General features: G+C 40.9%; 1 protein-coding gene across 2 annotated transcripts; it reads right to left on the minus strand.

Annotated features, from left to right (window-relative positions):
• Positions 1–4,154: 4,154 nt before the first annotated feature.
• LOC117432543 (GTPase IMAP family member 7-like) lies at positions 4,155–16,401 on the minus strand. Of its 2 annotated transcripts, none has more exons than XM_059018710.1 (2): positions 16,287–16,385; positions 4,155–6,434 (listed from the first exon to the last, which is right to left on the minus strand). In XM_059018710.1, the coding sequence occupies exons 1-2, from the start codon at positions 16,333–16,335 to the stop codon at positions 4,579–4,581; spliced, it is 1,905 nt and encodes a 634-aa protein (XP_058874693.1). In that variant the 5' UTR covers positions 16,336–16,385; the 3' UTR covers positions 4,155–4,578. The 2 variants fall into 2 exon arrangements, with proteins under 2 accessions (XP_058874693.1, XP_033910404.3); XM_034054513.3 differs by lacking the exon at positions 4,155–6,434 and adding an exon at positions 9,618–11,284 and having other exon boundaries at positions 16,287–16,401.
• Between the last annotated feature and the right edge of the window lie 285 nt (positions 16,402–16,686).

Below are 16,686 nucleotides of genomic sequence, written 5' to 3' on the forward strand. Positions count from 1 at the left end.
TATTGGTCGTTTAAAGATAGGTCGAGAAAACTCGCCCAGTGTTGACCGCAGTTTAAATGTTCAATTTTACATCCTGTCAAAACCGTCGGTGCTTGTATTTGTAATACAGGGACAGTTTCACAAAGCACTATAAGAGAGCACTTGCCAAACTAGCTTATTTTACCCGTTTAAAAAAGAATATATATATATATATATATATAGAGAGAGAGAGAGAGAGAGAGAGAGAGAGAGAGAGAGAGAGAGATAGATATCTATATATTTCCGACACCAAAAAACAAAAACAAAAAACGAAATAGATTTTAAATTTCCATTATAAAGTTGACATACTATCTCATGATTTTGACTTCGTATCTCCTTATTTTGAATTACTATCTCGTTGTTTTGACTTAGTGTCTCGTTATCGTAAGTCGAAATAACGAGATCCAAAGTCTAAATAACGAGATAGTATGTCAACCTTATAATGGAAATTTAAAATGTATTTCGTTTTGTTTTGTATTTCGTTTTGTTTTTAGAACGATCACATTTATTATGAAACCCAACTCAGCAAGTCTATGTGATTTAAAGGATACACAATTTGTTTAATTTTTAAAATTATGCATTTTTAAATTTTGTAATTGTTTTATTTTTTATTTTTATGGAAGTCAATTGAATTTATTTAGCAGACTGCCTCCTGGAACTTGCTTTGTAAAAAAACAAGATCCTGTTCTGTTTTGTTTTTATTAAATAGACCGGACCCGGATTTTTTTCTTACTAGAATCCGTCCGCAAACAGAAAATTGACCGTTTAAAAAATGTTATTAAAACCAATAAAATATACATGTGTTTTATTATTATTATTATTATTATTATTATTATTATTATTATTATTATTATTATTATTATTATTATTATTAGCTTTGGTGGTGATTTGTAAAAACCTTCACAAACTATCTGCTAAATTCATAATGTTAACCTCTAGTGTTTACGCTTCTTAATAAAAAAACAAACAAACAAAAAAACGTATTTATAGGTTAATGTTAAAAATATATATTTGTCACTGTTTTTGAAAGCGGATAGAAATGTTTCTGTTGTGGAGGTGGATGGTAATTCTCTGTTTCATCAGCAGGTGGCGCTGGCGGGCTGCAAGCGGGAGGGATCAGTGCTGTGAGGTAGGCTGTACAAAGCAATGCTTCTCAACCAGATATTTAAACAGGGATGGACCTACCAGGCTGTTTCTTAAAGCGTTTTATTCCAGTGCAAAGTTAGCAAAAAAAAAGCTATTAAATATAAATTCAGGGGGGGTTGAAGGCAGCTGTGTGGAGTAGTGGCTAGGGCTCTGGACTCTTGACCGGAGGGTCGTGGGTTCAATCCCAGGTGGGGGACACTGCTGCTGTACCCTTGAGCAAGGTACTTTACCTAGATTGCTCCAGTAAAAACCCAACTGTATAAATGGGGAATTGTATGTAAAAATAATGTGATATCTTGTAACAATTGTAAGTCGCCCTGGATAAGGGCGTCTGCTAAGAAAGAAATAATAATAATAATAATAATAATAATAATAAAATATAAATTTAGGGAGGGGTTTGAAGGCACCTGAGTTGTTAAATATAAATTCAGGGGGGGTTGAAGGCACCTGAGTTGTTAAATGTAAATTCAGGGGGGGGGTTGAAGGCACCTGAGTTGTTAAATATAAATTCAGGGGGGGGGGGTTGATGGCACCTGAGTTGTTAAATATAAATTCAGGGGAGGTTTGAAGGCACCTGAGTTGTTAAATATAAATTCAGGGGGGGGGGTTGAAGGCACCTGAGTTGTTAAATATAAATTCAGGGGAGGTTTGAAGGCACCTGAGTTGTTAAATATAAATTCAGGGGGGGGTTGAAGGCACCTGAGTTGTTAAATGTAAATTCAGGGGGGGGTTGAAGGCACCTGAGTTGTTTCTGGTTGGTTTTGTAATACATACAGAGCTTTCTTCATTCCACAACATAGAACTGTAATGAAAAAGCATCACTTAATAAATATCTATTGATTTGTATTTCAATGAAATGATTGCATCTCAATATTGGAGCAACAGAATCTACTCATACAGATTCATTTTTTAATGTGGTGTTTGAATAAAAAAAGACTTCATCTTTACGAGAAGCCTCTCCTATGTTAACCACAGCTGGATTGTTTAAAAGTATTTCACAGCAGCAGGGAATCCACCTTTCCATCCTTCTGTGGTTGATCCTGGCTAGGTAGAGGCTGATAATGAACCCCGAGTCTCCCTTTATGTTGAAAGTTATTTAAACCGAGGGACTCACAGGCCAGTCAGTTTGGGCAGGAGCACCTTCTTAGCAAAGTCCCTGTCCATGGATAGATCTCACTGCAGAACTTTCACCTGCACACAGTTATCAACTAACCCCCACCCCACCTTAATAACCAGAATTGTTACAAAAGCAGTATAAAAAATCTTTAAAAAAACCCACTAAACTGTGTAACAATGGATTCCCAATACATGTGCTATAGCAGGGTGGCCAAAGCTGATAATTCCAGTCCTGGTCTTTGTTCCAGCCCTGCTCTAAATTGTTCAATTGAACCAATTAAACCTCCATCCAGACCGTGCAGTGGATCATGATCTCACTGTACCTGTAAAACCTGGAGTGGAGTAATTGGACACCCCTGCTCTATCGAAACACACTATTGATTCTAAACTGATTTTCTCTACTTGTTGTGTTTTTCCAACATGTCAGGCTATAGTTCTGATAATTGATCCAGGAATCTTGTGGCTTAAAGAAAAAGAAAATACCCTTAAAAACTGTTTGACCTGCAAGTGGTGTGTGTGTGTGTGTCAGTGTGGGTGTGTCAGTGTGTGTGTGGGGGTGTGGGTGTGTTATTTGGCACTGTCTGTGACTCGCTGTGTAGAACAGCGTTCTCTCACTGCTTCAGTAGCTCGTTTTCCAAATCCTCCTGTTGCTGTTAAAGTCATTGCCACGGTCAGACTCCTGCTTCTCCTACTGCTGCTGCCACTGCTGCTCCTTTTACTACTATTCCTATGCATTGCTTTGTGAAACTATTGGAGTTTTCTGCTTCCCATCTTGCATCTTCCCTGTGACGTGCTTCTACAATGCCCACTCTAACGTTGTCTCTCTCTCTCGTTTCTCTCTCTTCTTTATCTTGGATTTCCTCTTCTGTCTTCCTCATTTTCTCTTGAAGCTCTCGCTGGTACTATCCCTTTAGCTCCTTTCTCTCCCCGTCTTCTCGCTCTTTCTTCTCCTTCATGATCTCTATACTCTATATTCTATACTATCTATGTTTTCATTTACTTGCTGTAACACCTCAAATATTTACTTAGTGTTATAATTATTTAACCTCAAACAACATTAATATGTATAAAAGTACAGAATATTTAAGACAGGAAAGCGATTTCACTGTTATAAAACAACATGCAAATAAACTGACTGACTGTACTGGGGAAGCGCTGCTGGAGAGAGCAGACAGGATGTGTTACTTGGTAATGTACAGATACACAGGTACACAGGCCATCAATCACAGAGAATTTATTTTTATTATTAATAAACTGACTGACTGTACTGGGGAAGCGCTGCTGGAGAGAGCAGACAGGATGTGTTACTTGGTAATGTACAGATACACAGGTACACAGGCCATCAATCACAGAGAATTTATTTTTATTATTAATAAACTGACTGACTGTACTGGGGAAGCGCTGCTGGAGAGAGCAGACAGGATGTGTTACTTGGTAATGTACAGATACACAGGTACACAGGCCATCAATCACAGAGAATTTATTTTTATTATTAATAAACTGACTGACTGTACTGGGGAAACGCTGCTGGAGAGAGCAGACAGGATGTGTTACTTGGTAATGTACAGATACACAGGTACACAGGCCATCAATCACAGAGAATTTATTTTTATTATTAATAAACTGACTGTACTGGGGAAGTGCTGCTGGAGAGAGCAGACAGGATGTGTTACTTGGTAATGTACAGATACACAGGTACACAGGCCAGCAATCAGAGAGAATTTATTTTTATTATTAATAAACTGACTGACTGTACTGGGGAAGCGCTGCTGGAGAGAGCAGACAGGATGTGTTACTTGGTAATGTACAGATACACAGGGACACTGGCCATCAATCAGAGAGAATTTATTTTTACTATTAATAAACTGACTGACTGTACTGGGGAAGCGCTGCTGGAGAGAGCAGACAGGATGTGTTACTTGGTAATGTACAGATACACAGGTACACAGGCCATCAATCACAGAGAATTTATTTTTATTATTAATAAACTGACTGACTGTACTGGGGAAGCGCTGCTGGAGAGAGCAGACAGGATGTGTTACTTGGTAATGTACAGATACACAGGGACACTGGCCATCAATCACAGAGAATTTATTTTTATTTAACAGCACATGAACAACAATATTCTTCTATCACAGATTTAACTACAGAAATCACAATACCCAATAGAGAACTAAACATTTATAATCATAGTTCTAAGACATTACAAAAGCATTCGTTCTGCATGATATAGTGCATGCTGGGTGTGTGCTGTTGCTGTTGGCACTGTCTGACACTGTTCCACTGGACCTCACGTTATTACATTTTCTTTACTGTTGCTGCTCCTGCCCCTGCTGCTGGCCCTACTCCTGCCCCTGCTCGTGGCCCTACTCCTGGCTCTGCTGCTGCCCCTACTCCTGGCCTCACTGCTGGCCCTACTCCTGCCCCTGCTGCTGGCCCTACTCCTGCCCCTGCTGCTGGCCCTACTCCGCGCTCTGCTGCTGGCCCTACTCCTGCCCCTGCTGCTGGCCCTACTCCTGCCCCTGCTGCTGGCCCTACTCCTGGCCTTACTGCTGGCCCTACTCCTGGCTCTGCTGCTGGCCCTACTCCTGCCCCTGCTGCTGGCCCTACTCCTGCCCCTGCTGCTGGCCCTACTCCTGCCCCTGCTGCTGGCCCTACTCCGCGCTCTGCTGCTGGCCCTACTCCTGGCCTTACTGCTGGCCCTACTCCGCGCTCTGCTGCTGGCCCTACTCCTGCCCCTGCTGCTGGCCCTACTCCTGCTCCTGCTGCTGGCCCTACTCCTGCCCCTGCTGCTGGCCCTACTCCTGCTCCTGCTGCTGGCCCTACTCCTGCCCCTGCTGCTGGCCCTACTCCTGCCCCTGCTGCTGGCCCTACTCCTGCCCCTGCTGCTGGCCCTACTCCTGCCCCTGCTGCTGGCCCTACTCCTGCCCCTGCTGCTGGCCCTACTCCTACTCCTGGCCCTACTCCTGCCCCTGCTGCTGGCCCTACTCCTGCCCCTGCTGCTGACCTTACTGCTGCCCCTGCCTCTACTGCTGACCCTGCTCCTGTTCTTGCCACTGTTGCTTCCCATGCTGCTTCCTCTGCTTTTGCCCCTACTGGGCCTCTTACTGCTGCTGTTACTGTTACTGCTCCTGCTGCCTCTGCTAGGCCCCATAGAATTGCTCCTGCTACTCCTATTACCTTTGTTACATAACACGTTTTCAATACTGTTATTATGTATTGTATTGTATTTGGGGATTTTTCTGCTTCTTCTCTTGCTCCTTGCTTGTAATGTGTCAATGCTGATGTGCATTCTCTCTGTTGTTTTTTGTCATTCTCTAACATTAATTCTCTCATTTTCATTTCTCTCTCTTCTTTGTCTTGGATTTCCTCTTCTATCTGCCTCATTTCCTCTTGAAGCTTGTGCTGGTTCTTTCCCTTCAGCTTCTCTATCTCCAGGTCTATTTGCTCTTTCTTCTCCTTCATGATCTCTATTATTCTTTTTTCTATTTTTTCATCTACTTGCTGTAACATCTCACTGGTGTAGTAGGTGTTGTTGTTTGCTGTCACCATGGCTTCTATTTTCTCTATGAGCTTTGTGACCTGAGTGCGATCGTTCTTTTCTTTGTTGTTGAAGGCATGATACCTGTTCCCACATTCCATTATCAGCTGCTCGAGATCATCTTCAGCATCTTTAACATATTGCTCAATCGTCTCCCCTTCCTCCAGATCGTCCACGCGGGTAAAAAGGACCATTATGTAGTTTGTAGCTTTCCCACCAAATCTCTCCTTGATTAGCTTCACTGTTCTCTTCTCTTCCTCTGTGAATCGGCCCACCTGTATCACCAGGAGGAAAGCGTGGGGTCCCGGGGCAGACTTGGTGATGCATTGCGCAGCATTAAATATAGCTTCCTTTTGAGACAGTTTCGTATCATACAAGCCCAGTGTGTCGACCACAGCAACACGTCTCCCAGCAACTTCTCCTGTTCTCTTAACACACCCCTTAGTCTCTGATCTGGAGCGGACCCTCGAATCAAACTCCTTGCTTCCCAGGATGGTGTTTCCTGAGGCACTCTTCCCAGTTCCACTTTTCCCAAACAGCACAATCCTGATTTCAGAGGAGCTGGGAGTTTGTGTTTGTACACCCTCTTTTGCTCCATCTTCATGTTCTGGTCCTGCAAAAAGAAAGGAAAAGGTTATTTTCAAATCCTAGAAATAAAAATGTTAACTTAGTAATTTAACAATTAGTACCAATGCTGATAAACTCAGGTCTCGATCATTTTTAATTTTGCAGGTCACTAAGATACTCACAGAAACTGTTAAAAAGCTTTTGTTACTTTGCTCCGTGGTACTGAAAATACATTAACTTAGTGTCTTTGCATGGCTTCAGCACATCACTGATAATGTTGTAACAGCAAACTGCATCATGTGTGCGTGAGATGTCATGTTAATGTTTGTTACAAGTCTTCTTGGTCAGGTCTTACTTGTAAAATAGATTTTTAATCTCAAGTGACTTTCTGGTAAAATAAATGTAAAATAAAATTGGGGTCATGTGACTTTTTGTTCTCTGGATTCTAAAGACCTACAGTAACGCTTCACAATATTGGCTTCATACTCGGTACACAACTGTATTCTGTGATTCTCTCTCAATTATTTTACAAAGCTTGCCACACTGTCCAAAGTGACTTCTGCTCCAGAGCAAAAAGTGAAGAACATATTAGTACAAACGGAGCAGAAAGTGTTTTGTCTTTATACAGCAGAGACTGCAAAATGCTCATGACCTCAAAGTGACAGAGGACAATGTCATGGGCACCAACATATTTAGCGTTCAGGCTAACATCAATCTATGTAGAGACTGCTGCTGCAGAGTCACTTCCAGTAGGACCATGGTATAATATTAGGACAGGGTGGAAGCCCTGTATATATAAATAGTGTTTTGTGTATTTTGTATTTAAGTGTGGCAGGGATAGGATTAATTCCAATGTGGAACGTGGCTGGGTCTCGATTTGAATAATTGATCATCAATCAAGTCCCAGCCACATGGTATAAAAGGGAAGATCCTTTGTTTGGGGGAGGTAGCAAGGAGAAAGCCATCAGTGAAAGCAGCTGCCCAGCCTGATAGTAAAGTTTGTGTTTTTGGTGCGTGACTTGATTTGTGTGGACCTTTTATTTTGGCCCCTGTGCCTTTTTTTTTTGTTTTTATTGCTAGTAAAAGTGTTCATTGCGCTTAAAACTGCAGCTTCTGTCTCTGGGTTTGCTTTCCTGCCACTGACCAGACTTGACCGCAACGCTAACCTGCTACATATGGTGGCAGGGTGGGATAACGCTCCCTAGCAACAGAGAGGAACTACAGAAAAAAAAGTTTTACAAATAAATCAATAATACAAATTATTATTATTATTATTTATTAGCAGACACCCTTATCCAGGGCGACTTACAATTATTACAATATATCACATTATTTTTTACATACAATTACCCATTTATACAGTTGGGTTTTTACTGGAGCAATCTAGGTAAAGTACCTTGCTCAAGGGTACAGCAGCAGTGTCCCCCCACCTGGGATTGAACCCACGACCCTCCGGTCAAGAGTCCAGAGCCCTAACCACTACTCCACACTGCTGTGTGGACCTTTTAAAATAAAACTCACCCAAGCAATGCTGTCGCAGTGCGATAGCCAAGAGCACAGCCTGCTACTCCCAGCTCTACTCATAACTATCTCCACAAACAAAGGATCATGTTCCCTTTTATACCAAGTGGCTGGGACATGATTGATGGTCAATTATTCAATCAAGACCCAGCCACATTCCATATTGGAATTAATCCTATCCCTGCCACACTTAAATACAAAATACACAAAACACTACCGTAGTCCTTCGAATTTAACACATCCTCGAATTTAAGACGTAGCCCAAATTTCCCACCCTCAATTTGAGGAAACAATAAAACAAAGATACAACCTCAATTACGCTGTTGTATCGTACAAAACCGACACAAAACAGAGTTGTTGTTGTAGATTAACCACAGAGCTTGTTTACTGTGCTGCACACTATAATACTTCAGATGGCGTCTCTGTCGTACACACACACACTCGCTCACTTACAGCATCACGCATCCCAGCAACAGCAAGCACGTCACAACTCTCCACAACATCAGGCAACGTCTAACCCAGCAGCCACAACAGCATTGACCGCATTGCAAACACAACAGTCGCAACCTGTGTTTCTCCCAATTTGTGAACTGTCGGAAAATACGGGGTCTCGTCCGCATTTCCGATCTGCCCAAGCTGGTACTGTTTGTTAGAAACGCTGAAATTGTAAAAGCTTCACTTTGAATTCCTCAGGAAGCTAATGACGCTTCTTTAAAAATGGCTGCCTGTATGTCATGGATGATTCGAGTTTGGGCAGTAACGGTTTGTCTTTTCTCGGTCACGTTGCTGCTTGTGTACTCGGGTAGTCCCGTCTTTTGTTTTTGATTTTAATACACACATCACTATGCCTTACTCAAATTTAAAACGCAGGATATTTTTGAGAAGCAAAAAATGGTTCAAGAAGTGCGTCTTAAATTCGAAGGATTATGGCATTTACATGTATAGGTCTTCCGTCCTGTCACACATATATATTAAGCTTATATTTTGCTTAATCATATTGCATGTTCCCTGCATTAAAATATTAAAACTCAGTTTTATACTTATTTAACCTCAAATAACAATAACATTAATATGTAAAAAAAAGTATAGAATATTTACAACACACGAGAGAGATTTGAATTAGCTGACTTATAAAATAACATGACTGACTGTACTGGGGAAGCGCTGCTGGAGAGAGCAGACAGGATGTGTTACTTGGTAATGTACAGATACACAGGGACACAGGCCATCAATCACAGAGAATTTATTTTTATTATTAATAACCTGACTGACTGTACTGGGGAAGCGCTGCTGGAGAGAGCAGACAGGATGTGTTACTTGGTAATGTACAGATACACAGGTACACAGGCCATCAATCACAGAGAATTTATTTTTATTATTAATAAACTGACTGACTGTACTGGGGAAGCGCTGCTGGAGAGAGCAGACAGGATGTGTTACTTGGTAATGTACAGATACACAGGTACACAGGCCATCAATCAGAGAGAATTTATTTTTATTATTAATAAACTGACTGACTGTACTGGGGAAGCGCTGCTGGAGAGAGCAGACAGGATGTGTTACTTGGTAATGTACAGATACACAGGTACACAGGCCATCAGTCAGGTTAATGTACAGTGTGACGTTGTCAATTTCAAAGCGGCTTGCTGTGCCTGTCTAGTGCAGTATTCACAAGTTTCCGTACACAAAAACAAGAACAAGGTTTGGCTCAGGAACAAAAGGAAAGTCCGGTTTTATTCAGAAAACATAAGAAACAAAACTGCTCACTACTTTACTACACAGTACACACCCTCTCGACTACACACTCTTATATAGGGTGTGGCCAGGGGTAACTGACAAACAATCATTCCATTACCACCTGGCCACATTCCACACTTTTTCAAAAAAACTATTAAAGCAGTTATCAGTTAAACATTTTAACAGGTGGGTGTGTAAAAGCCGCCATCTTGTCCCCAGGCTGTTCCTCCACATCTGAGCCCAAGATGGCTGCCAGCCACAAAACACACATTTTGCTTGTGCAGGGCCTCTGCCCTGTCACAACAGATACACAGGTACACAGGCCATCAGTCAGGGAGAATTCATTTTTATTTAACAGCACATGAACAACAATATTCTTCTATCACAGATTTAACTACAGAAATCACAATACCCAATAGAGAACTAAACATTTATAATCATAGTTCTAACAAAAGAATGGTACATTTATGTAACATTACAAAAGCATTTGTTCTGCATGATATAGTGCATGCTGGGTGTGTGCTGTTGGGACTGTCTGACACTGCTCCACTGGGCCTCACATTATAGAACAGTTTTTTACTGCTGCTGCTGCTCCTGCCCCTACTACTGCCCCTGCTGCTGCCCCTACTGGGCCTCCTACTGCAGTTCCTACTGCTGCTCCTGCTGCTCCTGCTGCTATTATGTCCCACTTTTCCACTAGTGTCATTATGTATTGCACTGTGGAGTTTTCTGCTTCTTCTCTTGCTCTTTGCTTGTAACGTGTCAATGCTGATGTGTATTCTCTCTTTTGTTTTTCTGTATTCTCTAACATTAATACTTTTTTTCTCAATTCTCTCTCTTCATCTTGGATTAACTCTTCTATCTTCCCCATTTTTTCTTGAAGCTCTCGCTGGTACTTTCCCTTCAGCTCTTCTCTCTTCCTGTCTATTTGCTCTTTCTTCTTCTTCATGATCTCTTCTTCTCTTTTTTGTATCGCTGCCTCTGCTTGCTGGTACATCTCACTGGTGTAGTAGGTGTTGTTGTTTGCTGTCACCATGGCCTCTATTTTCTCTATGAGCTTTGTGACCTGAGTGCGATCGTTCTTTTCTTTGTTGTTGAAGGCATGATACCTGTACCCACATTCCATCAGCAGCTGCTTGAGGTGATCTTCAGCATCTTTAACATATTGCTCAATTGTCTCCCCTTCCTCCAGATCATCCAAGCGGGTAAAAAGGATGATTATGTAGTTTGTAGCTTTCCCATCAAAAATCATCTTGATGATCTCCACTGTTTTCCTCTCTTCCTCTGTGAATCGGCCCAGCTGTATCACCAGGAGGAAAGCGTGGGGTCCCGGGGCAGACTGGGCGATGCATTTCGCAATCTCACTTTTAATTTCCTCTTCAGATATCTTCGTATCATACAAGCCTGGTGTGTCAACCACAGCAACACGTCTCCCAGCAACTTCTCCTGTTCTCTTAACACACTTCTTGGTTTTTGATTTGGAGCTGGCTTTCGCCTCAAACTCTTCTCTGCCCAGGATGGTGTTCCCTGTGGCACTCTTCCCAGCTCCAGTTTTCCCAAACAGCACAATCCTGATTTCAGAGGAGCTGGGAGTTTGTGTTTGTACACCCTCTATTGCTCCAGCCTTGTGCCATGGCCCTGTAAGAGAAAGAGAAAGTTTATTTCCTAGAACTTAAAATATCCTTGTAAATATACATTTGGAAATCCTGTAGCAAAGCTGAGGTTTAAACAGTGAATTACAACAAAATTCAATGACAAACATTTTAACTAGAAATTGTTTTTGAATGTTTTGCGATTCATTATAGATGCTATTTTGGTGTGTGGATTAAGAGTAGTGGGTGTGTGCTAATTATCCACGAATGGGACGTTCAGCATGCAGAGGTGTGAGGGGCTACTCAGTCACGTAGGCAGGAATGGAAAAAAGAAGTAAAAATATAAAGATGGGGAGGATCATATATAGTCTGAGGTCTTAAGTGGAACTTTGTCCTGGTATAGTTGTGTTAGTTCATTCTGAATGGGCTATAAGTTGTGCTGTTTCTTGTTGCTTGTTGGTCTTTCTTCAGTATAAAGCTGATATGCATGTGTGCAGTTTGAAATGGTGGTGGTGTTGATTGAAATGCTGGAGTGATGCTAGACTCTCAGTGCTGTTTGAAATGCTGGAGTGATGCTAGACTCTCAGTGCTGTTTGAAATGGTTGTGGTGTTGGTTGAAATGCTGGAGTGATGCTAGACTCTCAGTGCTGTTTGAAATGGTGGTGGTGTTGGTTGAAATGCTGGAGTGATGCTAGACTCTCAGTGCTGTTTGAAATGGTGGTGGTGTTGGTTGAAATGCTGGAGTGATGCTAGACTCTCAGTGCAGTTTGAAATGGTGGTGGTGTTGGTTGAAATGCTGGAGTGATGCTAGACTCTCAGTGCTGTTTGAAATGGTGGTGGTGTTGGTTGAAATGCTGGAGTGATGCTAGACTCTCAGTGCTGTTTGAAATGGTGGTGTTGATTGAAATGCTGGAGTGATGCTAGACTCTCAGTGCTGTTTGAAATGGTGGTGGTGTTGGTTGAAATGCTGGAGTGATGCTAGACTCTCAGTGCTGTTTGAAATGGTGGTGGTGTTGGTTGAAATGCTGGAGTGATGCTAGACTCTCAGAGCTGTTTGAAATGGTGGTGGTGTTGGTTGAAATGCTGGAGTGATGCTAGACTCTCAGTGCTGTTTGAAATGGTGGTGTTGTTGCTTGAAATGCTGGAGTGATGCTAGACTCAGTGCTGTTTGAAATGCTGGAGTGATGCTAAACTCTCAGTGCTGTTTGAAATGGTGGTGGTGTTGGCTGAAATGCAGAGAGACTGGAGAGGAGCTAGATTCTCAGTGCAGTTTGAAATGGTGGTTGTGTTGGTTGAAATGCATTGTTGCTAGACTCTCAGTACTGGCAATCATGCAATTCTTTACAATAAATAATGTAAACAGTGGTGGTTTGGCAGTTGAACTCACCTTTGTTAAATCCTGCGGCTGTGCTGTAGATGTATTGTACAGTACCTACTAGTTACCTTTGTCAGCCCTACACAGTTGTTTGTTATGAATGCTGAGCATGAAAGCTGATGCCTTTGACACACACATGACGAATTTAGATAAGCAAAAACTACTCAGAATAGTGATGATATGTCACAGTGACCAGGATGATAAAAAAAAAAAATCCATGTTCAATACAGATCAAGTCTGTCAATGTATTCAGTTTAAACGCCATTCTTTTTATACACAATGGACCCAGTTTTCACCATTTAGATCCAAGGGGAAAAAAATGTCTAAAACTTGGGATCAAGGGTGTCAAAAAGAAACCCCTTAAACACAAACAATACACAAGTCAGTCAAAAAACGACAGTTCCAAATCAAGCTGGTTTGTTTTGTGGTTTGTGAATTGCTATTAGACTATATTTTCCTGCCCACAGTTTTAAAACAGTGCAATTGTTTGTCTTATTACATTTTGTACTACTATTATGGCTTCCGGTAGACTTTTTTTTTGCCGATATCATTATGTAGTTACATTATTATTATCATTTATATCAATATAGCACCACATGAAAACAAGATGAAACACCGAAAAGGCAATCTCATCTCACAATTATAGTCAAACCAACTCAGGTGTGCAAAACAAACTTGTGAATTCTTCCCAGGTAATTACGAATCTTATAAAAGTATATCTTTTTTATATCTCTAATCTACCTTAGAAATACAAATGTAATATTGTTTATTATTATTATTATTATTATTATTATTGACCACAAAACCTTTTCCCACATGTCTGCAGTATCATCTACATGCTTTTTCGCAAACTCCATACATGCTTTACAGGCCAGGTTTGTGTAGGGACCGGCTTATTGTTGATGTGTGAACACTGACTCCCATCTCAGACACAGAACTTTGCAGATCTCTCAAGGTCATTGTTGGCTTCAGAGTGTCATTCTGAACTAGTTTCCTGCTTGCCCGGCTGTTCAGTTTGGGAGGGTGACCTGATCTGGGTAGTGTTTGGGTGGTATGATGCATCTTCCACTCCTTAATGATGGCCTTCACTGTGCTGAGAGGGATAATCAGCACCTTTGAAATATTCTTGTACCCTTCTCCTGCTCTGTGCCTCTCTACCTCTATCCCTGACTTGTTTCGAAAGCTCCTTGGTCTTCATAGTTGCTTTGTTGGATCACTAAGTTGAGTTGCAGTCAAAGTCTTTATATACCTAAGGGAAATTATCTACAAGTTAAACCACTTTGAGTACACACAGGCTGAAACCATTTCACTAATTTGGTGACCTTTCAAACAAATCATTTGCACCTGAGCTGATTTAGGGCTACAGTAGCAAAGGGGTTGAATACTTATGCAACTGAGATTAATCTGTTTATCTCTGTAAATCTTACTTATTTATATTCTATATGCATTAACTTTATCAATGTGGAGTAGTTTGTGTAGATTCTACATGTAAAGTCTAATTTGAAAGTGTCGTGGAGTACGCTCAGGTGCCAACAAAATGTGAAAACTTTGCAGAGGGATGAATACTTCTACAAACCACTGTACCTGTGATCCAGACACTTCAATGCCTGTGATCCACACACACTTCAATACCTGTGATCCACACACTTCAATACCTGTGATTCAATACCTGTGATCCACACACACTTCAATACCTGTGATTCACACACTTCAATACCTGTGATCCACACACTTCAATACCTGTGATCCACACACTTCAATACCTGTGATCACACACTTCAATACCTGTGATCCACACACTTCAATACCTGTGATCCACACACTTCAATACCTGTGATCCACACACTTCAATACCTGTGCTCCACACACTTCAATACCTGTGATCCACACACTTCAATACCTGTGATCCACACACTTCAATACCTGTGATCCACACACTTCAATACCTGTGATCCACAACACTTCAATACCTGTGATCCACACACTTCAATACCTGTGATCCACACACTTCAATACCTGTGATCCACACACTTCAATACCTGTGATCCACACACTTCAATACCTGTGATCCACACACTTCAATACCTGTGATCCACACACTTCAATACCTGTGATCCACACACTTCAATACCTGTGATCCACACACTTCAATACCTGTGATCCACACACTTCAATACCTGGATCCACACACTTCAATACCTGTGATCCACACACTTCAATACCTGTGATCACACACTTCAATACCTGTGATCCACACACTTCAATACCTGTGATCCAACTACACTTCAATACCTGTGATCCACACACTTCAATACCTGTGATCCACACACTTCAATACCTGTGATCCACACACTTCAATACCTGTGATCAATCCACACACTTCAATACCTGTGATCCACACACTTCAATACCTGTGATCACACACTTCAATACCTGTGATCCAACTTCAATACCTGTGATCCACACACTTCAATACCTGTGATCCACACACTTCCCCACACCGTGGAATAGTCTGTTATGAAATAACGCCCTTGACATGAATTCTAATGAATAGTTTGAACCCTTCTCGCTCCTTGTTCTTTATGTAACAATAGGTAATGCAAAAGATCACAAAATAACTGGTATTTCTTGAGAGACGATGTATAGAGAATACTGCATGGGGTAGTGTGTGTGTGATATGAGAATTAAGCCAAGTGATTTACCCAAGCATCCCACCCCGAGGGTGGGCATTACATTCTCATTTATAACACACACTAACCCAGCAGTATAGTTTATTATCTCTGTTGAAGACAGCAGCTCTGTGAGGTAAGGTGAGAGCTCACGGTGGCTGGTCTGTTGCTGGTGTTAATGAGCGTGTGTTTATGGGAAATATCAACTGGATGATCCCATTGAAAAAATTGCTCACCAGTTATTATTATTATAAATACAAGCCTATTTACACCTGGAGTACCAGACGATGGCAGAAGCTGTAAAAGTGTAGCTTTGAAATCTTGTTTTTTGTGTTGTTTTATCCATAACTATTAAACACTCAATAGCCCAGAATTTAGAAATATAATATACATACATACATATATATATATATATATATATATATATATATATATATATATAATATAATATAATTTTGTAACACTGTTTTTGGTTTTTTAATGTTCTGAAATGTTTATTTCCTGTTACTGGTTGTCTTAATGTAGTGCTGTTTGCTCATTTTAAATCCTGCATGACCTATTTAAACAAAAAATTAAACTGTATCAAGCACTTTTGGACAGCACTTCAGAAAACTTTTTTTGCTGTCTAAACTTGACGGAAAATACATCTGTTGTTGTTGTTATTATTATTATTATTATTATTATTATTATTTTTATTATTTGCAGTATAACTTACCTATGTCATCAGTATGTAGTTCAGAATATTCATTCATGAGGGTTTTTCTATCTGTGATACATTCATTGCAAGAGATATGCCTCCTTAGTCTGTATATATACAATGTATATAAAAACAGTTTCTTACCACGCAGTAGTCTAGTTAAGAGTCCAATTCTTAGTAGAGCTTATTCATCAGTATGTAGTTCAGAATATTCATTCATAAGGGTTTTTCTATCTGTGATAGATTCATTGCAGGAGATGCTACTTTAGTGTGTATATACACAACGTATATATAAATAGATTCTTACCACGCAGTAGTCCAGTTAAGAGTCCTATTCTTCCTTCTCTTGAAGCCATTGTCTCTGCTGTACCCGTGCTGGTAATCTGAATAAACTCTGGTCTGTGTTCCTATATGTAGGATCTGAAGCCAGTGACACACCTACAGTACATTGTTACTTGGACATCATTGGTTGACTGTTGAAACACACAAGAAGTCACACTTCTTACAAGCACTGCAGGACTCTTGTGGTTCCAGTGATGCTGTCATTCAGAGGGTGTGTGCCGTTCACAATATATTGACCTTGCACCTCAAAACAGTCCCATGTCAACCCATGCAGCCTGCTTTCACACACTCGTCCTTCTCAACATATCACTGCAGTGCACAGGTCCTTACATTGGTTACCAGTGAGCTACCCAATTGATTTTAAA

The sequence above is a fragment of the Acipenser ruthenus genome, unplaced genomic scaffold, assembly GCF_902713425.1.
Source record: "Acipenser ruthenus unplaced genomic scaffold, fAciRut3.2 maternal haplotype, whole genome shotgun sequence".
Classification (NCBI taxonomy): domain Eukaryota; kingdom Metazoa; phylum Chordata; class Actinopteri; order Acipenseriformes; family Acipenseridae; genus Acipenser; species Acipenser ruthenus.

Bases quoted from the DNA above. Each gene is read 5' to 3' on its own strand.
- LOC117432543 (XM_059018710.1), bottom strand. From the start codon at position 16,335: ATGGCTTCAAGAGAAGGAAGAATAGGACTCTTAACTGGACTACTGCGT. The intron at 6,435-16,286 runs GTAAGAATCTAT...TTCTTTTTGCAG, and splicing joins CTTAACTGGACTACTGCGTG to GACCAGAACATGAAGATGGA.